This window comes from Sebastes fasciatus, chromosome 10, assembly GCF_043250625.1.
Source record: "Sebastes fasciatus isolate fSebFas1 chromosome 10, fSebFas1.pri, whole genome shotgun sequence".
Lineage (NCBI taxonomy): Eukaryota > Metazoa > Chordata > Actinopteri > Perciformes > Sebastidae > Sebastes > Sebastes fasciatus.
The window spans coordinates 22,160,675-22,188,427 of NC_133804.1; the positions used below are offsets into that span (position 1 = coordinate 22,160,675).

The 27,753-nt window shown below is 40.8% G+C and overlaps 1 protein-coding gene across 1 annotated transcript in view; it reads right to left on the minus strand.

The window, feature by feature from the left end:
• fat2 (FAT atypical cadherin 2) overlaps nt 1-27,753 on the minus strand; it is a 115,726-nt gene that overhangs the window by 25,774 nt on the left and 62,199 nt on the right. The window contains exons 16-22 of the mRNA XM_074649000.1: nt 24,147-24,536; nt 13,942-14,153; nt 11,635-11,772; nt 11,326-11,469; nt 7,265-7,462; nt 3,241-3,841; nt 2,807-3,007 (exon numbers count right to left, since the gene is read on the minus strand). Coding sequence (XP_074505101.1) covers nt 2,807-3,007; nt 3,241-3,841; nt 7,265-7,462; nt 11,326-11,469; nt 11,635-11,772; nt 13,942-14,153; nt 24,147-24,536 — 1,884 coding nt within the window. The remainder of the gene's footprint in view (nt 1-2,806; nt 3,008-3,240; nt 3,842-7,264; nt 7,463-11,325; nt 11,470-11,634; nt 11,773-13,941; nt 14,154-24,146; nt 24,537-27,753) is intronic.

Below are 27,753 nucleotides of genomic sequence, written 5' to 3' on the forward strand. Positions count from 1 at the left end.
TTTCTAGTCGATGGAATTTTATGATTGAGAAATTCTTGTTAACAAAGCTTTTATAGGCACCAACTCCAAACAACTTAACGTTTTTCACATTACAAATCAAGGGCACAACACTTGAAGTAAAAAAAAAACTTTATTTAATCTTTATCAATCCTCAGGGCAGCGCTAATGTGACAGCTGCTGAGCCTGCAGATGAAACATGGTGTAAACTGAATGTAATGTGTGATCTCAGATCTGACAGATAAGGCTGCAAAGAAAGAGAAAAAAAAGAACATGTTTTTAAAAAAAAATTGTTTGATCTTTTTGACTGGAGAATCGCCAAAAACTGAGAAACCAAAATGCCCGAAGCCAAAAGAACAAGAATAAAGTAATGGGAGAAAGGTCTGGCAGATGTTTAAGCATAAACAGGAGTAACAATGGAGAACGAACTGAATGAAGGGTGAGTGAATTCATGAATGGATGGATCAATGATGATTCCAAAAGCAAGAGGGAACATATTAGTTTACAGACAAAACTTATTCTGCCTTTTTTAGTGTTTTTTCTAAGATGAAACTTTAATGATGCCAGTGGGGAGTTTCAGTAACAACACGTTCACAAAGTCTGCTAAAAAAAAAAAAAAAAACGTTCCTCCGTTCTTGGTGAAAAACAACTTTTTCCTGAAGTGGGATTTCAATCCAGTAACTTTTATTTTAAACCTTCAGTGGTCAATCAACTTTCAACAAAAAAAAAACACACCTAACAAATAAACATTAAAAACTTATGAGGAAAAAAGAAAGTGCAACTTTATAATCAAACTCTGCATGTTTAAAAAGGTCAAAAAAGGCTGTTTCTATAATGACTTTTGCCGGTTTCTTCATTTACGTTGTCAAATTGGCTGAACTTCATAACTTTTTAATGGTTATTTCTGTATATTAGTTAAAACACTATTTCCTGATAGTGTTTTCTCATCTATGTGAATTTTCTAGGGCTGCAACAGTTATTTTTGCTACGGATTAATCTGTTTGTTATTTTTTTTAATTAACTGAAAGAGAGTTAATTGTATTTGAGGGCTGTAGGTGGTGTCATCAAATATCTTGTTTAGTCTGACCAATCCAACAATATTGAAATAACAGTGACATAAAACAGGGAAAGACAGCAAATCCTCAGAATTAAGAAGCTTGAATGAGAAATGCTTTGGCATATCTGCATAAGATCCATTGGCGAGTGATGGAAAATAAAGGTTTTTCTAACCGATAAATTGACTTTAGAACTAAAAGTCTACTGTTTGTTGTCGGTCCTGGGCACTGAAACAGGGGAGATGGAGACGGACAGACAGAAGACCATGTCAGCCTGTAACGCCGCGAAGCTTCGAATACCTAATAATGTTTCCCACTGAAGCTTCAAAGCCCAAAAAATAGTATTCGGGACGGCCCTAGATATCATAAAATATGACGACAGACATTCAAAGCTTCATTTGAAAACCTTAATAGAAGCTTTGAATGTAAAAAAAATTACATTCGGTACAGCCTAGATATTTGAAGTTAAAAAAAAAGTTAACTTTAAACATATGAACAAACTGTCCAACACCGTCTGTACAACTGCTCTTAAGGTACTTGTGTTTTTCTTGCCTGTTCTCTGTCCTCACGCAACATCTCCTTATCGCCGAACCCCAGACTCTCTTCAGACTAAAGAGGTATCCGATATAGTCAAAATATGGCGGCGATAACACATTCAGAAGATGTTTCAGAGGGAAGAAGACGAGCTGATAATGAGTGCATATCCTGGAGAGCCCCTAGCTGACTCTTCTTCTGTCCTCTCACCACTAATCCTCACAGGAATGCCATCACAAATCACTGAGGACGATCCGACGAGGTGGCGCCGCTTGATAGAAGCTAACTGAGGGCCAGCATTCACACTAAATATGATTTCTATAAAACTTTGGGGATTTACTCCCTCAGTTCACCGTGTCAAAACAGGTAAGAAGAAGAAGGCAGGTTGATCTCTGGCAGCGACGGATATCGTCGATATCGAGTTGCCTGAAAGTCTTCTCCCAAAAAAGTGAGAATTTAATCTGATGGAAGATGAGTCTTTATGCTTGAAAAGTCCAGCAAAACTGAAGGGAAACCACAAACTATTTCTTCTGCTATTCATAACTGGTACAAATACCAGAGACAGTATTTACTCACCTTGTACTCAACCCTAATACTGACACCTCTGAGAGGTCACCAAAACTCTCCAAAAAGCAGCTCACCTCAACTACAGACAATGAAGACACTAAAGACCATAATAGCAAAAGTCACAAATCCATATCACATGCTAATTCTAAGCAGGTTTTGAGTATGTAATGTGTTCACACTCCAATATGCACAAAACTAAGTAACTCACACAGTCAGTAAACAAACTAAAACTCTTTTGAGTTTGCTGTTAATTGACATCATTGTCAGTTTGTCCATTATGACAGAAGAAAGAAAAGGTGCAGATATGACCTGTCTCTACCTCAGTTACACCTTCATGTGGTTTTCTGTTGCACTACAGCCACAGTTGGATGAGATATCAGCTGCAGACAGCGTGAAACTCTCTGCTCTGTGTGGATGTTACGAGAGCAGAGAGATAAATGATGGTTTCTTCTGCTGCAGACTCGTCCTGCTCTTTAGCAGAGAGGAGGCTGACAATGAGCTGAGTGTTAGTGCGTCTCTGAACCTCAAAATTGTGGCTCTGGCTGATAAAAGGCTGCGGCTTCCTCCCTGGTTCACATGCTCACATCAATGCCACACTCACCTCATTAATGCCTCTCCGAAGCACACACACACACATACTCAGACAGACGTACCGTTACAGGGGCAGACGCTCTCCCAGGTGTGTCGTGGGGTGATGTAACCGGCTCTGGCGGTGGTGAAATGGCTCAGCGTCTCCGCTGTCAGACGAAGGGCGTTCCTGCAGCCTCGCGGCGGACAGCCGGTACCCAGACAGCCGTTGTGGCTCACCCTGCGGATGCTGAGCCCCAGAGAGTCCTCGATGTCCGATATAATACCTACATCAAAGAGTTCAGGGTTTTTGGAGCCGCACATTCAAAGAGACTTTTCATCTCACAGGGATTACCTGACTGACTTTGTGTCCAAATTAATGGCATACAAAATTCTTCTCAAAAAGTTTTACTCTATAGAAAAACACCTGATAACCATTGCTCTGTATTTCATTCTCATTCATCTTCGGAATGAGTTGCAATTATTTTTTTAAACGGCTAAATACTTATAAATGAATCACCTGCGAGTCTGTTGGTTGGCAGAGACTGGACCGGTCCACTCTGAGGCCTCCAGACCAGCAGGGCCTCCAGGACCCGGGCGTCAGGTAGCTTCTGCAGGCTGGCCAGGTGGAGCTCCTGTCTGGGTAAATCCAGAGCTTGTCCCAGGCTGCGCTGCAGGCCTCTCCAGTGGTCGCCCAGAAACTCCTCCGGTGATAACCCGACCAGCTGCAGCGTCAGGCCGGAGTCCAGCGCCCTCTGGTCAGCCGCCCACACGTGAACTTTGACCCCGGTCCAGACGCTGAACTTCCCATCAGTCACGCTGACGTTGAGGGAGTAGGAGCCCTCCTTCAGGTTTTCATCCGCCCAGATTTTCCCATCGGCGAGGTCGACGGAGAACCTCCCCCCGTGTGGTTGTTCTGACACCAACTTGTAGGTGAGGACGTCCTGCAAGTCCTGGTCTGAGGCGTGGAGCCTGCCGATTAGCCGGTTGGCAAACAGCCCGCTGGAGGTGGTGATGAAGACCTCCAAAGGCACCACAGAGGGAGGATACTTGCTCTGCTCTGTGACATTGATGTTGACCACACAGATGGAGGAGAGGGGAGGGTGGCCGCTGTCTGTCACCTGATTGGTACATGAAGAAGCGGTTAGCACATAACACAAAGACTCCTGTATTTTTATTTAAATCAAAATTGATTTTGTGTCTCTGTTAGCCATTACCCTGTTTCCAGTCTTTATGCTAAACTAATCTCTCCGGCTGCTGGCTCCATCTTCATATTCACAAGCTTACTTCCCAAAATTCCCAACTCTTCCTTAAAGGCAGCGGTTCTCAAACTTTTTCTGTCATTCCCCCCTTTGGAGGAAGAAATATTTTTCAGCTGAAAATATTGAAAAAATCGAATATCGCGATATTATGTTTTGTGATACTGTATCGATTTTCAAAAAAACTGCATTCATTTTGAATTAATAGTTTACATGCAAAGATTAACTCAGTCAATACCCCCATATCATGATACGTATCGTATCGCCAGATTCTTGCCAATACACAGCCCTAGTTGGTAGGATGAGGGTTAAACTATATCAAACCACTTTTTTTATTGACGTGACTAAAAGTCTTCTTAATTTGTTGGGTCTCATACCGTCAGCTGCCAGAGTTTTCAGACATATTCATATAAATGTAATTTATGGTGCTGTTGGATTGCTGCTAGACCAAGAGAAAACAGTTTTTAACAGCAGTGAAATTGTTGTTTTTGAATGGCTGTATGACGAAAAACATGGACTGAAGGAGAATATTTTGTTTGATAAAAACGTAGTGAATTTTGAAAATTATACGATCTTTCTTTTTTCAATAAATTTTGGCTTTTGGACTGAGGACAGAGGCAATCACGGAGATGGACGGAGCGTCGCATCGCTCGCTCTGTGTGTGTTCGAGAGAGAGGAGAGAAGAGAAGGTGGAAGGTAGGCTAATGTTTCTGTAAGTTTAATAATAACTAGAAAGTCAATGTTATGAATGAAGCTTCAAACCACTCGGTGCAGCCCTACTTCGTCATATTACCGTCAAATGAGCACGTTGTCTTGTTCATCTCCAAAGCATCTTCTGTTTTTCTTTTTGTCCCTGTCAAATATCTGTCCATTCTGTAAACCTACAGACCGTCTGTCTGAACGAACACTATCCCTACCATGGATGTATAAAGAGCTGATTTGTTTACTGTTCCACCGTGAAAAAGATTCCAATGTCAAAACATTAATTGCGCATCACATTTTCCCCCGGTCACGCTCGCCCCACAGTTTGAGAACCACTGCTTTAAGGAGTCATGAGTTGATTAACGTTGCAGAAATAAGAAAAGGAAATGATGGAATTTGTTTGATTACTTTTATTGCTGTGTTGTTTAGAATTATTTCTATCCTGCTCTAAAAGCTGCATATGTTGATTTTATTACACTGGTCAGCTGAAAAATGCAGTTATTTGGACCAAAACATCATCTATCAGCAGTTTTAAATCTAAAAACATTTGGCCCAGCTTACAGAAGTCCATGCAATGCAATCCACTAATATGCAAATTCAGCTGTACTTAAAAATGCTTTCAGTTCATTATCTTGAACATCCTTGAAAGCTGTGACCTCATAATAACCTTTTTTATTACCAGTGGAATTAATAACTCTGAAAGTCATTAAATTCTTTATAATATGATTGATTTTCATGACACCTGTCTATAACTATGATGGAAACATGCAGAACATGCAATCAAAGCTAAATAAAGGTAGTTATCTGCACCCAGAAGTCAAAGCTGTAACTTTTTAGCTCATCGGTGAACCTGAAGCACCGCAGGACTCTCAGCATGTGAAGTCGGCTGGATCAACTCCTGAACCACAGCAGGGCTTCACACAGCACTTCCTCCTGTGTTTGCCAGTGTGACTGCCACCTCTCCTGACAGCACTGTCAGCCACACAGCAACAAAAGGCCACGAGGGACACTCTGCAGTGCATCAGCGTTTTATCACTGAACCAGGATTATAATAAGCACTTTGTAGTTTCTTTCACAGTCTGACAATTTGTGAAATTTTCATTTTATTGTCACGAGATTCCAGTAAAAAATATGATGATGTGAATCTCGGGTGAAATGTGCGATTTGACAGATATGATATTAGATTTTTTTTTCTCCCCACCGGGTGAAAGCAGCGTAGGAAAGTACATGACACACAGAAGTTGAACAGGTTAAAGGAAAAGTTTGGATGTTTTGAAGTCAGTGTATTACCTACAGTAGATGGTACTGTAGAAGTAGAAGTTTGGAAAAGCAAACAAGAGTGCCAACACGGGAGCAAAGCAATGTACTGCTGTGGACGGGGGCAGCAGCCGTTATGTTGCGATATCACCACCGGACTCCTTTGAAAAAACTGTAATTTTTACCTCTCAGAACACGAGAGTTGCTGGTCTACCGCTACCTCAATCCGTTAGATTGGTTGTGTTATTGTTAGGGCTGTCAAAGTTAACATGATAACAATGCCTTTATGCAAATTCCTTTTAACGGCACTAATTTCTTTAACGCATAAACGCAACTTGCGATTTTTAGGTTGTAGCGGACTCAATTTTAAAGCTGAAGTGAAGATGCTGGTATATGACACTAGAAAAACTTAAAAGAATCCATTGGTTTCAACCATGTCATACCAGCTTGTCGCAAAGGAGGCTAAATAACGCTCCAAACTTGCGCTAAATTTTGGCGAGGAAAAATTGTCATGTCCATTTTCAAAGGGGTACCTTGACCTCTGACCTCAAGATATGTGAATGAAAATGGGTTCTATGGGTACCCACGAGTCTCCCCTTTACAGACATACCCATTTTATGATAATCACATGCAGTTTGAGGCAAGTCATAGTCAAGTCAGCACACTGACACACTGACAGCTGTTGTTGCCTGTTGGGCTGCAGTTTGCCATGTTATAATTTGAGCATATTTTTTATGCTAAATGCAGTACCTGTGAGGGTTTCTGGACAATATTTGTCATTCTTTTGTTCTGTTAATTGATTTCCAATAAATAATATATAGATACATTTGCATAAAGCAGCATATTTGCCCAATCCATCTCCCAGTATTAAATACTTGTGATTAATTTGCGGTAGAACAGCAACTCCTGTGTTTTGTGAGGTAAAATTACTGTTTTCGTCAGTGAAGTTTGTTGGCTTTGAAGAGTCAGAAAGGACTGTCTGACGGCAAGGTATAGTGGTGAAATATTCTAAATATAGTGTACACTTACACTGATATTGATTTTCTTAAGTGTCTAACATATGTTTTGCTGCAGCCCCCGTCCACGGCAGTACATTGCTTTGTTCCTGTGCTGGTAGTCCTGTCTGTTTCTCCAAACTCCAATCTAAGTGTAGGTAATACACTTATTATGGATAAGTACCTTATACAACCCCACTTCAAACATCCAACCATCCCTTTGAGGTAGAGTGAAAACCAGAAGGGATCCAGGAGGGGAAACCTGGAGCTTGTACATAAATCAAACTCATGTCTGAGGTGAACACGCCCTATAATCATATAGTGTTTTCACCTGTATCTTGAGCTGGTGATGGGGTTTGACCTTCTTTCTGAGTGGAGCAGAGAGCGACAGCAGGCCACCCTGGTCGACGTGGAAACGGCGGTCCTCGTTGCCGCTGACGATGTGGATGGAGAACGGCGGGCCGTTCTTGGGCGTGTCTTTGTCCGTCACCACGAGTTGCAGGATGCTGCTTCCGACTGACTCGCCCTCCTGCAGGAGATGAGGTTTGTTAATTTGTGCATTCAAGGATGCTCTGACGTCAAGAGACTTAAGAGTGGTGTGCTGGAGCACCCAAATTCATTAACCTTATACAACAAACATGTTTGTTATCGTTTTATCTTTTGGATCTGACTTTCCAACAACGTAGCTCATCAATACTCTACAGCGGCTCAATGCATTTAAAGTATTGAACCACCAAGAAAGGTTTAAAAATAGACCTTTATTACCACAGGGCAGCAAATTTAACTAGAAAAATGTTCTTAAATTGTTCACCATGATGGATTACCCATCCAAAGCACTCTTAAAAGGCTCTGTCTGGTGATTTTCACAGCATTCTGACATTAATAGTACGAAGGTGGGTTATCAATTTAAAAAGCATGCTTCGGGAGATGGGCGGCAATTTGGAGTTAATGGGCTAAAACATGCAACTTTGGTGTGAACTTTCAAATTTCAATTAGAGCACGCTTCACAAAACACAAAGAACGGCTTCATCAGAGTGTGAGGAACGTACATGAAGTGTTTTTAACCAGTGAGACTTAAAAGGAGTTTCATTCCCTGTTTAGGTCAGTGGTCAGAGCATTAATGCTGGAAGGGATTCACGTTCCCTGCACAGGTTTTCCATGTGGATCCAGTATAGGACTAGAAAAGTGGAAACCCACAGATCACGGCCTGCTCCTCTTCCCTTCACCATAATACCAGAGTTTCAAGTAAGAAATGAATTGGTCTTTTACAGACCATAATTACTGATTCAGTGGGTGCTGGGGGGGGGTAATTGTGAGGGTAACTACCCAGTGGGGGGTCAACACCGGGAAGATAAATGGCCAATAAAGATAAATAGAGGATTACAGGGGGCAGTGTGATGAGTTTTCACTGAGCTAAATGTGTTCCCATTAGTGCCATACACGGTAAAACTCATCATTTTGCATCTTTGGCTCTAAGGTGCAAAATAAGTGTCAAGCAGAGGCTGTTGGGAGTGAGTTAAGCAACACCCTGACAAACAACACCTAAACCTTTAGAGACATTTGAAGTAAAAAAACAACAACATAAAAACAACAGAGGTAGAAGCTGAGACCAGTCCGTCACCAGTGAGGGACATCTGTGATGAATGAAGCCTATAATGGTAGCTGTTTTTTGACTATGTCTAGGTCTTTAATCATTGTTTCAAACCATTTAAAGCCACTGTGTGTAGAACATTTATAGGATTATGGCTTTTTTTTTGTGTTATTGTTTGTAGAAAAATCTGATGGTCAAAGGCGGAAATTCTACATATTGCATCTTTAGATTACTATATTTTAATGTGAAGCAGTCAGTGTGTCCCGCACCCTTTACTCTAGTCTGCCTGTGTCAAGGTTTTTCTGGCTGATTCAACATGTTGAATTGACGGCGGAGCTCGTCGGTGAAAGAAATCATTCTGATTGGCTGTTCAGCTTAAACAAATCAGTGCACGAGAAGAGAAACGGATGTGGGGAAAGCGACATAGCCATCTGGAATGAAGCTAAGTGGTGAGTGAGAGTGGTGTGAAAATGGACAGCAAGCTTTGTTTCATGTACAAATCATAACAACGGCTTGTATATCCGCAATCCTCGGTCTTCCTGTTTCCCTTTTTGAATGATGAATACAGACTACTCCCATCTGCTGGTGTGGAGAGTTATTTCCTCTCAGGCCGTCGGCTGTAGTCTTTGCGGTGTGTTCGAGTGCAACTTTTGGACCAAGACTAGGCAACAAGGCGACGTGAGGCGACACAACTGGTGTCCTTCGTTGCCCCTAGTTCTTTGATGTCGGGTTGGTGTGTCTGGGCCTTAACACTTATACAATTTTGTCGACTAATCAATTAGTTGATTTAATTGCCAGAGATTCTCCTCAAAGAATCACACAAAACCACCACATGTTTTACCAGAGATGTGCTCATAAGTTTCGTCACTCAGCATGAAAAAAGCGTAAAAAAATGGCTGACTAAAGAAATCTTAATCGACTTAAACCAAAACGACCGATTAGTTGACTAAGAGGAGGCAGCCTTATTTGAAATGCTGTGAAAACAAAGGTCACCTATATTTTTAAAGACGGTCACTTTTCAACCAGATTTAGTCCAGTTTTAACTGAGACGTCTTTCAACTTGCAAATCACCAAATAAATGCTTCTACAAAATCAAAAAAACATGACTTTCTAAATCACCTTCCTGTGACAGATGCAGTGCAGCACAGAGCTGAACAGATCCCTCCAGTGGAGCTAAATCTTGTTAAATGTGGGAGTGAAACACGCAGCAAGACAAACAGTCAGCATTTCCAGGACGAACAGTTAATCAATACAGATGCAACGTGATTTATCGCTGTGCGATGTTTCTACCGAATTACCTGTCCATCTGTTGCTTTAAGTGAAAAACTCAAATTCAACTGCAGCCTACTGTGCCGACACTTCACCACAACAGATGTGCCAGTCGTAAAAAAGGGCGTGAGAAGGTGAGAAATAGTTAAGCAAAGGCATGTAACGTCTACAGGAGAGATGACTCCATCGCCGCCGCTGCTGACCTGCAACACCTGTCTGAAAAACAATGACAACACTTGTCCCCAGTTTCAGCAACATCCCGCTGCTTCATGCAATCAGAGCTTTCTCCGTCAGGCCGAGCTGGCTGTGGACATCAGCAGATGGGACGATATCACATAGTTTGGATTCATCACCACACGGTGCACAGGTTTTGGCTCGTGAACCAGCTATTCTGTGACTGAATGGGAGTTTGTGAGCTGGCAGAGTGATGGAGATAGAGAGCTGGCACTGCAAATTTTAATTGTCCACAGCCAGCGTGGCTGAAACAACTCTGTGATAAACCTGCCACAGGCGTGAAAGCACACGTGTGAAGATGTTAAATATGTACTCATTGGTATGCAACATAAAAGTGGAGGTCAACTGCCTGTTAAAGGTTTATACACACCAGCAGATTTGGCCGTGTGATTAAGAGGCTTTAGGTGAAAGGGTGGCCCTGATGTCCTGCAAGCAAAACACCAACACCAACAAATCATAACCGCTGATCATCCTGCCTCTTTGATCCCCATAAAGCTTAAAAACTCCGCTCTCTCTGAAAAAGTTTCCCTCTTGAACTCTCAGCACAGTTTTAATGAGCTCTGGGCGCCGCGGCTATGACGGAGCAGCACTTACAGGTCAGCATATTTTCACTGGAATGTGCTGGAGAAGGAGTTATAATGACACAGAAAGATATATTGATAGAGACGGACATATCTTCAGTGATTTCTCTTTAATTATCTGCAATCATATCTACAATCTGTCTTCATTATCACCTTGTTAGGCAGTCCGGAGCAGAGCAGGTAGACGTTTTGTATTTTTTGGGAGAATATTTTCAAACTTAAAAGCTTTTTCAGGTCACCAACGTAACATGAAGAGATGAACTAAACTGGCTTTTTTTCTGCGGAGTTGCATGTTCTGCTCATATTTATGTAAAAGTGTTGTCAAATGTGTTGTGTCAAATCTCACACATGAATGCGACTGCTGCTTCCCAGAGGTTATTTGCAGGAGCTGATGAGCAGGCGCTTCTTTCCAGAGCTTTTTTTTTTTTAAATTTACATATTGCTTGTTTACTTTTTGTTGATGCAGTGGTTTGTGTGAGGTCTGTTTTTTCTGCTACTGCATGCAGCGTGGTGCCAACAATTTTTTTTTAACTGCTTCAGGCTGCGAACATGGTTGGTTTCTCAACACAAACCTAAAGCTGTTTTTCCACTATCCCCCCAGATGGAAATAGAAGGAAAAGATTTTAGTAGATAAATGAAAGGTTGGTGGGGTGTAGCACCATGCCAACACATCCACCCTGTTGAGCAGACATGTTGGAGATGTTCTGGTTGTCGTACCTGCAGGAGAAGACTGTGGTTGACCCGGGAGAAGACGGGCGGGTTGTCGTTGACATCGACGACAGTGATGGTGATGAGGACTGCCGAGGACAGAGGAGGATTCCCTTCATCTGCTGCCTGCACCGTCAGAGAGTAATGAGGGACCTGGAAAGGAGAAAGAGGTGGAATTCACTATTTTTTGTCTTTTATTTAATTCTTATTGTACAGTTTACCTTTGTATTATTGTTGTTCTTTCTTGCGTTTGAGAAATTAATCTTTATATGTGCCTTTTTTTCGTTGCTCATTTTGACTTATTTGACACACACTGACCTCCTCTCTGTCCAGCGCAGTGCGGACAGTGATTTCTCCACTGCGAGGGTGAATAGAGAACTGCTGCAGACGATCTCCGCTCACTATGGAGTAACGCAGCAGATTGTTGACGGGACCGTCCTGATCAGTGGCTGTTACCTGGAGGTAAAGAAAGGGAGGGGAAGAAAGGTTAGGAGAGGAATAATACTTCTCGCTTTAGTCGGGATATCTGAGGTCAGGCAGAAGTCAGACAAAAGATTCACACATTATACTGATAGCACCCAAAAAATACAATCCAACAGAGCAACAACAACTCCTAACGATAATAAAGTAAGGACAGAGGTCATGTTATCTACAGCACCTCTCCTTGGTGCTCCCATAGTCTAAAAAAAAGACAAAAGTGCCCTCTTGGATGCCCCGTTTGTAGATAAAACATGATAAAGCTCCATTAACGGTGGCCTAATGTGCAAGAAAACCCCTCCTGGGTGCCTTTCTAGTGGAGAAAACATGATTAAGTGCCCCAGGGGTGCCATTCCATTGGAGAAAATGTAATAAAGTGCCCTCTGAGGTGCCCCTTCCAGTGGAGATAACATGATAAAGTGCCCTTCAAGTGGAGATAACATGATAAAGTGCCCTCCAGGGTGCCCTTCCAGTGGAGAAAACAAATGGCATTTTTATTTTATTTTTTTGCCCCTGCCTCTCAGACCACCCGAGGTCGCTGCTGACACCTCTGACGCTGGTTAAAGACACCTCAGCCAAAGGTTTCGGTGTAAATCCTTGGGTTGAACGACACTCTTGACTGACGTCTACACTAGAAACTACATGTATGCTAGTAAAACAGATAATGTGTTTACCTGCACTGCTGCTGTAACCTGTTATCCTGTGTTTATGTGCAGTTTCCAGTTGATTCTGGTTCTAGCTTGTTTTAACCTTGTTATTAACTTGAAAACAAACATATTAGCTTGTTGTGATGGAGTCTTGATGCCAAAACACATGAGATTTGTTAATTAGTTGCGACATTATGTGCATATACTGACTGTGGGGCTCAATAACAGAACAAGATGAGTCATTAAGAGAGCGATGTCTTGCAATAAAACGTCTTTTTCTCATTATTGCTTCAGCTCGAGAATCCTATAATTGTCTCCGCTGAAGGAGGACTGTCTCCCCTTGTTATGTTAAAACAAAACATTTCAAACTGCGACATGACGCAGTTAAATGGTGAAAATGGAGAGATGGAAACGGTGAACGGGAAAAGAAAAATGTCAAATATGAATCCATATGATTACAGACTCATCATCCAGCCGAGGCCCGACCATCAGCGAGCCACTGAGCTGTGTTATTGCTGCGTTATCTCTGCTGCTGGCCTGACAGATGACATGTTGTCGGATAACTGTGTGTGTGTGTGTGTGCAGGTGTGTGTGTTTTTACACATGTACATCATCGACAGGCATCCAGATCATCTCATACTGCCATGTTGTTATTGTGTGTATGCAATTATCAGTATACAGTATGTGATGTTTCATGAGTTGTACTCTCTGTTTGTCCTGAACATGTTTGTGTTTTGCTTTTTTTTATGAATCCACAGCAGGCTGCCAGGTGTCACACGCTGTCATATTACCTACATGTGTGTAATCTGTGCGTCGGTGTGTGAAATGAGATAATAAAAACAAATATTTGTATGCAACACCTTTGCTATGTGCTTGCTGATGCATGTTGTTTTTGTATGTGTGTTTATGTGCGCAGTTCTGAAGCGACAGATAACGGGGGAAATGTCCTTCAGTTAAATTTAACCTTGGAAATATATCCAAAGTCCAATTCAATTCAGTGATTGTATTAAAGATTACTGCTTTTTTTCTGACTATGATGTATGTCTGTTCCTCATATTATGTGTTTGTATGTTGAAGAACATACAAACATTGAAAGAACATTCCTCGTTAAAACATTTAATCAATGTAACCTTCACTACACTATGTATTTTCAGCCCCGCTTGTTAGAATGCGATGTTCTAAAGACAACAGCTGTCGTCGCCTGCTCAGTTTCTGGGTTGGTTGTTAAGCTAAACACCAGTTTGTAACATACTTTAAGTACACGTTCCCTCTACAAATGTGTAGATCACTGTGTTTAGGACAAACACCAATTCTGTCCTAAAACACCCCATAATTTCTCAGCAAATACTGTATTTCATATAATGTATATAAAGTCACTGTTCGGTGCGAGTTTAGTACAGCGGAAAAAAACCCCAAAACATAAGGATACGTTTCTTTTCATATATTTTGACGAATACAGAATATACGAACCGTTACAGCATGTGTCCCTTTGTGCTCTTACCTTCATCACCAGACCTCCAGGCGTCAGATCCTCTGATATCTCTGCGCTGTAGTCGCCTCGTCCGAACACAGGCGCGTTGTCGTTCAGATCCGTCACGTTGATGATAACCGTGGTGATGTCGCTGAGGGACGACTTGCCACGACTTCCCTCTACTGACAGGTAGTACTCCCGGGAAACCTCAAAGTCCAGCGGGGCGATGAGGGTCAGGTCGCCTGCAAAACCACCAGGTGAAGACTTAAATTATTCTTATTGAAAAGTTTGAGAAGATGCAGTATAGATTTGAACCTGAGAACTTTTCTAACTTTAATACCTTTGGTTTCACTTTAATATAAAACATCACAGAGAGACCGGGTTGCTGAACACGAGAGCGCTGCGTGGCGTGTTCTGATGTAATGTTACGGGATTTGTTGGGAATCTTTTGGGGGTGATGAAATCCTTAACTTTTAAACAGTTAACTCTGATCTACAACATACAGCACAAAGTTCACAAACTGTTCAAAGCTGCCCAGCTCACCTTAAGAGCCAAACACTGTGGGATTCATAAAACATGTCCATGGTCTTGCTTTTGTTCTGTTCTTCAGCCTCTACACGCCTGTCAGATTCACCGGTGGGTCGATCATTACAAATACATGTTGCATGGCTGAACACTCTTCAAAGATACAGAAGCTTGTTTCAAATTCTAGTCAAGACCTCAAGGTTGTTGAAAACTACCAAATGTAGTGGATAAAGTGATGCACAGCACATTTAGAGTCTGGTGGAGCAACATGGCATCTGGGATTTGAATACTTCATTCACTTTAGGTAACCGTCCTATAGCTTCAATTACTTATTACACCAAGAAGATATTGAATCGGTGTTTCCAACATATAGACTTCACTTGGACGGACCTCACAGGTACATAAACGGACGTCCAAGTATGTTTGGCATAGTAGTGGACTAGTGGCGACAGGACGCCGCCAGGGAGCGGATGGAGTAGGCAGGGGTCGATATATAATATAATTACTATAATAAGTTTTAATTATTTTTTAGTTTTAAATTTACAAGTTTTTAAAGTTTAAGTTTTAAGTTTTTCAAGTTAAGATTATTTAATTTATTAAGTTTAAGTGTTTTGTGTATCTCTCCTCTTGTGTTTTATTGTATTATATGCATATATAAAGAACTAAAAAGCCACTTATAAAAGAAAGTAGTTTACAGAAGTCTTCACACAGTCCCAGATTTTAGCTAAAAAAAGCCTGGTCCAGATCTGTGACTCACCATAATTCTTATTCCATACATTTCTATCATCACCACTGCTTTTCAATTGCTCATCTGATCCGCCATCATCCCCTCCGGATGTAAACTAGGGGGCTGCTGCTCTGCTCGACTGCACATCACATTATGTAGAGTGACAGACACACTCTTTAAAATGGATGTTCTCCTGGTACAGGCAAGGTGCTTCGGATGATAACATCCACCATAAGTCACACGAGTACTGTGTATGTGTGGCACCACGTGACATATGTAGTGAACTCCCACTTTTGTCAGCTCAGTGAAGCTGTGAGTTTAACCTTTCAGGGACTATAAATCTCTCCACAGCTGTCTGCCGTCTTCGTGTGTTATCTGTCTTCCACATGTGAAGTTTCACCTCAATTTATGGCGGCGATAAAAAAGAGGCTTTAGAGTCCGTAAGGGGATGAAATGTGTCACGTCCACTTTTTTTTTGTCTGTTATTAAGTCACTCCTTTCAGATGGTTTGAAGTCCTCATTCATCTGACCTCCCGTAAACCTCCTTAACTTTAACAGATAGACCTTTTAACCTCCTTCTCTGGTCATTTCAGCAACAGAGCCTTGTTATTGAATGTTTGGTGTGCGGTTTCTAGTGGATATGAATGATGTAGCGCCAAGCTGGAGGTCTGACCAAGAAAATACACAATTTATAGTGTTCATTTCTAAAAGATAAGAAAAGATCAGGGAATAATTTGCGAGTTAGAGCTGTACATTTTATTAACTGGCTACCCTAGTTACAGCTACTCAATTGTGAGAGTTTGATGCTTTTCTTTGTTTTCGGTTGTTATTGTTGATCAAATGAAAGTGTTTGTCCGACAAAACGAGCATTTTCAAGACGTCAACTTGAGATTTGAGGAATTGTGATGTGCATTTGTTACTATTTTTCTGACATAAACCAAATGATTAATGATTTCAAAAACGAGTCATCCGATCTGACCAAATAAATGATTTACAAATAGCTGATTTTTGTAAAGAAGGCTGTTGGTTTAAACCCATTATCTGAAAGCTGGGAACCTAAAGATGAATTTGAGATGCAGCTCAGCACTGTGTTTCAAGTTGTTCTAGTCATAAATCAGAAATAAAATTCAATTAATTGAAATAAATTGTGAAAGTGTAAAAGGACTTAGAACATTATGATATAAGTATATGATGGCCATTCCCATGCTCACTTATGTTTCATACATTGTTGCTGCAATTTTTGGGTTGATACCATTTGTTACCAAGTACAGAAACTACAACATAAAAAAGTGATATGACACAAAACCTTAATAAAAACCTGACACATTTGTAGACTCCCATCCAAATCATGCATCTCTCAATTGCCAACATAACAAATTGAAACATGTAATTTGTGCTCTGATCATCCCGCCGCTGTCAGCTTTAATATATATTGTTGTTTGGAGACAGGAGATTGTAATCTGTTCTAACCTTTTTATATTTATTACACTAAGCAGGTCTGAAGAGACGCGATATCATTATACCACACAAAGCCTGAGTGTACATGTCGACACACTCATCCAGCACATTGTGTGGGTGTTTTCTTGGGCTGCCAGCCAGTCGGCTGAACCACACTTCATTAAGATAAAGCAAAATAGCATCCAACAACAACAAACCACTCACCATTCCCCTCCAACTAAACACCTTCAGGTTCCAACAAGTAAATTATTTGCACCTCGTACACACGGCTCAGAACTCGCTTCATTGATTTTTCAGATCAAGGAGATTTGTACAACCAGCCTGAGTCAGAATGATCCAGAGTTTATTTGTTTTTTTACCTTTTCTACTCAGAGAAAGTTGGCTGAACTCTCAGTTATTTTTCCTTTCTATCAATGTCCGGCGTCACATTCATACTCTTCTGTACATTCTTAAGGCTCTGACACACCAAGCCGACGGTCGGCCGTCGGACAGTTTGGGGCCGTCGGCGAGCGTCCGTCAGCCTAGTTTTTTCGGTATGTCCCGCACTGTCGGCTCTAGTTTTTTCGATCGATTCAGCATGTTGAATCGCCGGCGGCGCCCGTCGGTGAAAGAAATCACTCTGATTGACTGTTCAGCTTAAACTAATCAGTTTATTATAAGAAAAATGGACGTGAGGAAAGCAAGCCAACGAGTAAAGTCAAGAGAACACACACAAAAGGCTCATGGTCATCTGGAATGACGCTAAGTGGCGAGTGAGAGTGGTGTGAAAATGGTCTGCAGACGCCGCTTTATTTCATGTACGTTTCATAGCAACGGTTTGTTTATCCGCCATCCTCGGTCTTCCGGTTTCCCTTTTTGAATGATGAATACAGACTACCGCCATCTGCTGGTGTGGAGAGTTATTTCCTCTCACACAGTACGTGGTAGTTGGCCGTCAGCTGTAGTCTTTGCAGTGTGTTTGAATGCAACTTTGTTTGCAACTTTGCTGTAAGGTCCACAGCCGGAGCTGCAAGCCACCTTCACCCCAGGCCTTTCAAAGCCAGCCTAGAGCCGGTCGCGGTGCACTCTCACGCCAAGGAAATGCACGGTCCCACAAGGGGATCCTCTCACACTGAGCGACATCCCTGATCCGCCGAGTTGAATCCCTCGGGCACCCAACCGTTGAGAAGTGTAGCCATATTTTCTGTCCATTATGAAACTATGGTGGGACAAAGTCTCTGTAATTAAAGGGAAACACTGAATCCAGTTATTATCTCTGGGTGTTTCAGGCGAGCATGGACAGTTTAGCAAATTAACAAGGAGGGACACTTTATGGCGCTATTGGAATTGTATGTCTTGTGACTCATATGATTGCACTCCGTCTTGGTTTTTTTGTGTTTCTCTGTGCGATCATGTTTTGACATAATTGTAGCTGCCTCTTTCTGTTGCTTTAATGATGCAGAGAGAATGACTCCTAATTACAGTTGGCATCACCACAGAGGACAGATCCTGTGAGTGTTTATTTTCACTGACTGTCATAGCTACAAATGGGAGGAGTAAAGCTTACACGAGTGTCTCGGAGAGATGGATGTATTTATTCAAGGGCTGTCACTTTATATTCCAAATTTAAACTTTTGTTTGAGCGTGGGGAAAACAATGAGTATTCAAACTATAAGTTGTTTGCTCTGTGTACTCAACCGTAGATCAAAAACGTGTCAAGTGCTCGTGGAAAACGGGGAAAAAACAGGATAAACAGGAAGGCAGTCCAGGCACTCCAAAATCTTAGAACAAGTGGTGTAATGATGCCACACCTGTTTTGTCGGTTGGTTAAATGCCCTGATGAAGACCTACAGTGGTCGAAACATGTCCTATTCAATGATTTAGCCACTATAATAAAGGCTTTTTAATATTTCCTTCCTTCTTGTCACTTGTTCTCAGATGCCTGGATTGCTTTCCTGTTTATTTGTAGTTTGCTTTGAGGTCCAGCAGGTGACTCAAATTCACTATCAGGTTGACTTATTGCAGGCCCTATTTACCAGTCAATAAACTAAGCTGATAAATAGAGGAGGACACGAGCGAGCAGAGTCGTGCTGATCAGATAATCACGACACCAAAGCGCCTGAGAAGCAGTGTGTGGAAGTATGTTCTTTACCACTGATGACACAATTACCGACAAAGATAAGGCTGTTTTCTGATTTAGCAAAAAACAGCCTTAAGCTTTAAGGCTGGCCCAAACTGAAATTTTTTTCAAGTCTTAGTAGATGTTGTGATGAAAAAAATGTGGGTGCTTGTCATGTTCTACTAGTCATCCTCCTAGATTGGTCTCTCTCACTAGTGAGTCAGAATTTTAAAGATCATTCAAATTTTTAAAAGAACATAATTACGACTTTCATACAAGCACATAACAACATGCTATGTTAAATTGAACAGTTTTGTTCCGATAGTGTGTGGAGAGCAACGATTTGGCCAAAACAGCACACCACACACTAACAGATTCATTCATGAACAACAAGAATCCCGACTAAAAAAAAACAGAAATCTCGTAATATCTCTCGCGATCAAACGTGACTTTAGTGTAAACAAACATGGCAGGCAAGAATAATTAACGATATTAGTTTTTACTTTGTACTGAAAATTCTCGAAGGATCGATGGATGAAGTCATGGAGACACGTTAAATAAACACTTGTGTTGTTGCCACAAATCAACAAGTTGGTCCTCCATTTCTGAGTCCATCTTACTACTACTTTATGCTTTACGTTTTGCATTAGCTCATGCATTAGCCGCAGCCGGCGTGACGGCGGTGGTTGTCCTTCCGCTTCAGTCAGCTTGGTTTTCTATTGGCTAACGTCTTTCCCACGTGACTGTGTCATCAGCTGTCCTCGGGGTTCCCCACACACAACAGGATATCCCATCGTAAATATTGAACATAATATTCAAAATCAGTGCGAACAGGATGGACTTCCGAGCTGATCAGGGGATGTAAAAAACACTTTTAACATACCTCACACCACAGGAACATCTGGAAAGATAATCTTAGAACCATGAAAAAATCAGGGCTTTGCTGACGATTGTCGTGAGGGGGGAATCAGACCCAAAATCGGCTTGATTCTCGTTTGGCGTGTAGCCTACCCGGCATTACTCAACAACGACAACTAATCTTAGCTAGCTTGCCACTTAAGTGAGGCAGCGGAGGGCACCTGAAACAAGTGGAGCAACATCAACTGTACAACAGTTTTAAGCTGTTTAAACTATCCATGTGCCGTATATTTCCTGATAAAGTATTCTCACACAGGCTCCCAGGATGAATCAAAATGCCCACTGAAGCTGCTGACCTCAAACATGAAGTGAACATCTGGCAAAACTGAACTTCATTACCATTTTAATATGCCTAAACAAACTGACAAACAATCCTCCCTTGTTTACTTCCCTGAATAAAAGCCTTGGCACTGATTTCCCATCAACCTTTAACTCTGCCTTTTTGTACTATTAGTGTAAATCATTCCCACAATCCAGCAGCAGATTTCCCTCCGCGCACACAAACACACACACAATGTAATCTCAGAGCAGAAACCCCCAGAGGCATGTTCCTCTCTGTGACAGTCATGCTCGTGCAGATAATTATGCTAATGTCTGTGATTTATTGTGGCAAGTATTGCTTTTAAAATTGTGCACGTTGTGTTTTTAACATAAAGGGAGATATAGTCTATGTGCAGCAGCTCCTACATGGCTGCTTGGGCTCCCCGCTGCCAGGTTTCTGTCAATAAGGGTTCGTATCGGTGTTGTGTGTTTTGCTCAAAGCAGTCTGAGCTCATTCTGCACAGCGTGATGCAACTTCTCAGAAAGAAGTGACTGGCTGAAGGTGATTTGTCATTGTCAACATAAAGACTCCATTTCCCACAAGTCTCTCACACGAACACATACACACTCACACATGTGCAGGTTTCAGAAACTCAAACTGAAGATTTTATAAGATGTTTTAAATGCAATGGATAATTAAAAGAATAAAAGCTTTTCTCTGACGGTAATCAGGCCGTACTACTCAAACAAACACACACATTTGTACATGTGGACTTGTGAGGAGTTTATTCTTTAACCCCTACATTTTGATATACTTCAAAAGGGACACACGTATTTTCCAAAAACGTCCTTGCTCTTAAGGTGTAAAACGTAAATATATCCTCATAAAGACGCACACAGACACACACCACAATAAGGAGGTGTTCAGACTGAAAACAGCCGTGTTGTTTCAGTTACTGGTGAGACGATGAAGTACAATCCGGAAAGTCCCGTTTAAGTAACAGATCCATGAGTTTAAAGATCTATCAGATGCCAAAACACGAAATACTATGAGACAGGATTATATAACACAGCGGCAACTATTTCATCTTTCCTCAAGGCAAACTCAGGTAAACAGCAGAGGTTCATGTTATAAAATCATCTACTAGGAACGTGCATTTACATGTATTTGATTGGCCAACACAACATATTTTGCTTTGGTTTCTGTCTGTCTGAAACAGGGTTATAATAATAAACTAAAACTGAAACTAAGACGAAAATAAGCAGTGAAAAGTATTTTATAGTAAACTTAAACTGAATAAAAATTATATCCATTAAGATAAACTAAACTGAAATGATATTGCCTAGTTAAAAAAATAAATAAATTAAAATTAAAATTAAGGTAAATTCTTTCACTCTAGGTTTAAAACTGAGCCTGCTACAATCTAAAAATTGCAAGTTGCGGTAATGCGTTTAAGAATTTAGTGGCATCAAAACACATTTGCGTTAACACGTTATTATCGCTTAAACTTTGACAGCCATATTAAATATATAAAAAGTAAAACTAAACATATAAAAACTAAACGAAAAATAGCAAACGCACTCTGAAAACTAAATATAACTAAAATGAAATTGAAAAGTCAAAACAAAAACTTAATAAAAACTAATTGAAAAGTCAAAACTATTATTTTAACCTTGGTCTGAAAGAGGCCTAAAACCCAGATTACACTTTCTGCGTACATTTTTGTCAGCTGCCCAAGTCAGCAAGAGTCCATGCAAACCGTACAAATGCAACTCAAAATCTATGACTCCGCAGACACAACAATAACTTATGTAATATCTATTCTCCAGTTCCTTCATTCAACATCCATGTAGCTGCATCCATTTTCATTTATTTCTATACATATACAGTGACACCTTTTTATTACTAAATAATAAATGTCTATGTTTGTGACGGTGCTATCCTCATTCTGGTGAGAAAGATGTGTGGACTGTCTAACACTTCATCCTGTGATTCATTGGCACATTAGAGCGTTACATCCTTCTGCCACATGCAGTAAGATACAACAAACAGCGGTATCTCTGCTGATCCAGGGCCAGTGTGAGATTTATCAACTCCATCTTTAACAGCATCCTTGGAGAGATTTTCCGATGACGCAGAACATCCATAATTGATTTAATAATTTTGAATCAATCTTTGGACATCAAAAAAACAAACTCATAAATTATCAACGGTGGTTTCAACGAGCCGGTGAGTCATTCTCTTTTCATACTGCGCACAAAACAAAACAAGAAAAACTATTGATTAAAAAATTAACCTTTACGAAAACAAGGAAATGAGCCGCTGAAATTTCATGATGAATACACTTCCTCTCAACCGGTGACCTATACTTTCACTTGTGTTATGCCTAAAAACTTCCTTTTAATTCATTTAATTTCTGAAGAAATGTTAAAGAAAGGTTAAACAAGTTTCACTTCCCTGCATAAAATACATCAGTCATTTCAGAGTCGCTGTTTGATAAAATCAAACATCAACATTTCCTGCAAAATAAATAAATGAATCCATGTTCTCACCCTCACAAGCTCTATCAATTTAAATCTCAGCATCTCCAACCTTAACTATTAACCATCTGTATCTTAAAAACTTAAAGTTACCTTTTTATTCACGTGTGAAGGTCGCGCATGGTTTGACAGTAAATATGCCAAAATTAAAATGACTACTCTTACTCATGTATGCTAAATATGAAGCTAGAGCCATGTTAAACATGTGGTGTGTCTAACTTTGGAGAAAGCTAGGCTAGCTGTCTGCCCCGTTTCCAGTCTTTATGCTAAGCTAAGCTAACCAGCAGCTATCTCTAGCTTCATATTTACTGCACAGGAAGCAAGAAAGTGAATAAGCATATTTTCCAAATGTGCTGAACTGCTCCTTTTAGCAAATTACCCACTGTAAAAGGAATGTGCACGAACCAATCACATTTACCTTTCAAAATAAGACTGAATATTTCACTCTAACTTATTAAAGTTACAATTATAAATGTTGGCGTTTTAGAAGTGTAGTCTGCAAACTGCATCACAACCTTTCAGTTGAGCCGCTGTCAGTCACTTTGTCCGCAGTAATCAAAGACATCGATGGTGTATCAATAAAGAATTGATCCATCTAAAGTTTGTAAAAGTTTTATAAAGTTTAGTGGGAAAAAACAGAAGTACTACACAATAATGCTGACATTGATTATTTCTGGAACAAGGTTCACAGCCATGAATCAGTTTCTAAGATCGTAGTGTGTGTGTGTGTGTGTGTGTGTGTGTGTGTGTGTGTGTGTGTGTGTGTGTGTGTGCGTGGGTTATACTGTGTTCTGTATGAATTTTCATTACCATAACTGACATGTTTTTACACAAACGCTGACTCAACAATTCATGTCGACTCCTAATGTAAAGACGCTGTACAAAAGTGCCGTACATCGGCAGTGAAGTAAATTGGGTTATTTTGGCCGTGACTCTTGATCCTTTACTGGTTCAGTCCCCTGTGTGACTACATACAGAGAGTAATCAAATAATAGCTGATCGGGGGATTTATTGATCAGTACAAGCTATACAGAGAGAGAACACAAGTCTTCCTCAGCCTGTTATGCACTTGACTAGACATTTAAGGGGATCAGTGCAGCTTTCTATAGCAAATGAAGGAGGTCTCACTTTTAATATATCCCTCTAACTCAACTGACTGAGTCTAATATAATCCGTTTCACGATTGATCACATTAATAATATCAAACTCTGCCTGAGGTGTTTATCCCAAAACACACTTCTCAGCTTGGCTGAGGACATTAATGCCTTTTTATGATACAACTTCATAGTTTTGCTCTTCTAGTTCAACTTGAATAAATACACTTTATTTCCTGTCAACACATCTATAGAGGATCTCAACAACCCTCCCAAATCTAACGTATTCCTCCCAGGAAGGATGATACCAACTCTGCAGTTCCCCTCAGCACTACGGAGCGTTTTAGCATCTTTCAGCTCATTGTTTTGGTTTTACGTCCCACATCTTCACTGTTTTGATTCACTCTCACGGCTCTCATCAGTGTTTACTCCAGCAGCAGCTCTAATAAACCATCTTGACGCTGCCTGTCCAGCACCAACACAGACACAGTTCTCCCCATGATGAATAAACTGGCCTTTAAATTCATCACAGTGCCCCTTTAAAGAAATACAATAATACATCCTGTAAATGTGTAAACAAAGTGTGAGACAGACGGATAAAAACGTTCCCTACCTGTCCGTGTGTCCAGCCGGAAGCGTCCGTCCTCGTTGCCGGACACGATGCGGTAGACGATGGGATGCGGCCCTCCACCGTCTCTAGTCAGGGCGGAGAGGATCATCACCTCCGACCCAACAGCCAAGGATTCTGGAAGCTGAGCGGTGTACTCCGAGCTCAGGAAGACCGGCTGGTAGTCGTCCAGGGAGACCACGTCCACCGTGACGGTGGCGACGGAGTAGAGGTGACGAGGCAGGCCGCGATCAGAGGCCTTCACTTTCAGCTCGAAGGTGGGCGGCGTGTCTGGGTTCAGCGGTCGCTCCAGCCGCAGGATCCCAGAAAACTCGTCCAGAGAGAAGTAGCCGCTGTCGCCCGCCAGGAGGGAGTACTTCACCTCAGAGTTTATACCTGGAGGAGGAAGAGATGGAGACACGTGAATGATTTTTATTAAGAATTGTATCACAGAATAATTACCTGAAAATGTAATAAAATTTGCACCTAACCTGATTGAAAATGTAATAATACCCAACAATGTAATAAAATGTTCTGACTGTATTGTAATAACATTTTTACCGATGACTCGAATGAACAAGAACATTTGCGCTGGCTGAATTTGAGTTGCCACATCCACTAAAGCCAAGTTCACACACTAAATTTGCTTTAAAACTTCCCAATATTACACTTTTAATATGTCATTTAGTTTGTTTTCAGTTATGTGAGTATGATAGTTGTATATTGGCTCCGACAGACGTGCTGCTGCATGACACCTGGATTCTTTTCTTTGAGAGGGAAAACAAATTAGCCCATCAAGTTGCTGTTGTTATCAAAACCACATCTGGATTCCTGCAAGGTGTGTTTATGATTAAAAGACATGATGTCAAAGCACATCATAAAACTTTCAACTGTGTGATCAAAAGATCAAAAACTGTTGAGATCTTGATGTTAAAGAGTCTTTTGTGTACTTGTCTTTTAAAGGGTAAAGTATAAAACCCTGCAAGTGTCTCCTGGAGGCTGCGATGCTCCTATGATTCTCAAAAACAAATGTGAGAATGCGCCGACTAGTTTGCTATTCTTATAGTGGGAGACGAAACAGTTTGTCTTAAGGGTGATGCTACAAAGAAAGAATATCAGGGTTATTAAAATCAAAGTTTTCTTTTTCCTTTGGGAGCATGAATGTGTTCTGGAAATTTCATGGCGATCTGCACATTAGATTTCAATATTTCTTGAGGACACGTGGTAATGTTGGCGTGCTGGTGGTGGAAGAGGAAAGGGCACGTGGGTCACCAACACACATGAGAATCATCTGCCTGAGAACATGAGTATCCAGAGCACACTTCAATCTGACCATTGATGTCTCTGGACCAGAGGGTTGAACAGATGGAAAGAAAGACCCACAAAATGATGGGCATCTGCTGTATATATGTAGTGCCTGTGGAAAAGTCCCCAATCCCACAACATGAGGCCAATTAACACACAACTGGTAACACAAGACCAATTATGTTTATTTTATGAGTAGATGAGAGTATCACAGTGTGATAAGTAAACTGCTCAGCCAATGACAGGAAGGATATTAATAAGGTTGTGAAAGCAGCATCAAAAAATTGCCAAAAAACATCTGTGATATTTATAACTCCTACATGCTTAGGATGGGTCTGACAATAACCAGAGACCCCTCATATCCAGCCCATGTAGTGTGTAAAAAACACAATATTTTGTGCATATAAACGTAGTTGGTGTCTCTACCTAATGGTCCCTCATTAAAGATACTCAACATGCCCTGCAGCTCACAGAGACAAGCAGATACAGTTTTCCTTTAAGAAGTGACGAGCTAAAACGCCTGGAAACTGCTGTTTTGGCATAATTACACAGACTCCTGGGAGCGCTGTGATTAAAGGTCAACATTTTTAAATTGAGCGAAGCTTTAGCAAACAGGTGGTATGACAAGTTCCAGGAGGACGTTGCATTTTTTTACTCAAGCGTTTAGCAAATTATCAGCACTCTGGGTAAAGGCCAACATTTCAAATCCTGCTTTCTAGAGGATCAGTGGTTTGATTGTTGATTTTCTTTGATAGTTTCTCTCTTTCCTCATGTTTTCTGATGCTCTCTGTGCTCTATGCTGTCCATTAGAGATGTCAATCGATTCAAATATTTAATTGTGATTTATCGCAAATTAATCACACATTTTGTATTCATTCAAAATGTCCCTTAAAGAGATATTTGTAAGTATTTAATACTCTTATCAACATGGGAGTGGGTAAATTGCTGCTTTATGTAAATGTATGTATATATTTCTTATTGGAAATCAATTAACAACACAAAACAATGACAAATACTGTCCTGAAACTCTCACAGGTACTGCATTTAGCATAAAAAATATACTCAAATCATAACATGGCAAAATCAAGCCCAACAGGCAACACCAGCTGTCAGTGTGTCAGTGTGCTGACTTGACTATGACTTGCCCCAAACTGCATGTGATTATCATAAAGTGGGCATGTATGTAAAGGGGAGACTCGTGGGTACCCATAGAACCCATTTTCATTCACATATCTTGAGGTCAGAGGTCAAGGGACCCCTTTGAAAATGGCCATGCAAGCTTTTCCTCACCAAAATGTAGCGTAATTTTGGAGTGTAATTTAGCCTCCTTCGTGACAAGCTAGTATGACATAGTTAAAACTGAGCCTGCTACAACCTAAAAATCGCAAGTTGCGTTAGTGGCGTTAAAACAAATTTACGTTAATGCTTTATTATCGCGTTAACTTTGACAGCCCTACAGATTACATATATTTTTCCGCATCAAAATCAGGTTTTTAAATCACAAAGACGGTTGTTAACATAATCCACTGAATCAACAGTATCTGGATTTAGGTCTTTACCTTTTGGGGTACCTGCAGTTAATGAAAACTGAATGTGTTTTCAATACATTTCTTTGGCAAATAAAACATCCAATAACGAAAAAAAAATGTCATTAGTCACTGCTGTCTGTGAGAAAGTTGTCTGCGTAGAGAAAGAGGACATGCTGCTGCACATCTGAAGGAGTGGCTGACCTGATATGTCTGCTCATGTTTCACAACCCACCTCTGTTTGTTTGTGTGTGTGTGTGTGTGTGTGTGTGTGTGTGTCTACCTGTCTGAATTTGTCCATATTTGTGCATAAAAGAGTCTTTGTACGAGCAGAATATTTGTATTTCTGGGCGTCTTTGTGCATTTTTATCGATCCTCCTGTGTGAACTGTGACTATTCAAGTCTGCGTGTTGAACAACACACACTTCACGCCTACACTGACTGAGCGCTACAGCTGGTTTCAGATGAGTAAAACTGTCTGTTTTACTTTACTTTTATCTGACTTTACTGTTCACACCTTAAAAAACCCAACAGACCATCAAAGCCCACACATGAATAAAACATCCAAACACAGCAAAGGAAATTTATACCAAAACTGTGTCAGAGTGTTTCAGATTTGTTCAGTGCTAAAACACTGAAGTGAAAAAACAATTGTGTCCTGAAACACACACGCAGAATGATACATTTGTGTGAGTGAGATTAAAAACCAAGAGGATTCTATAAATCACGAGGAAGAGAAAAAGAGGAAAAACAAAGTAAAATCATGAAGAAGTAACGCGAAG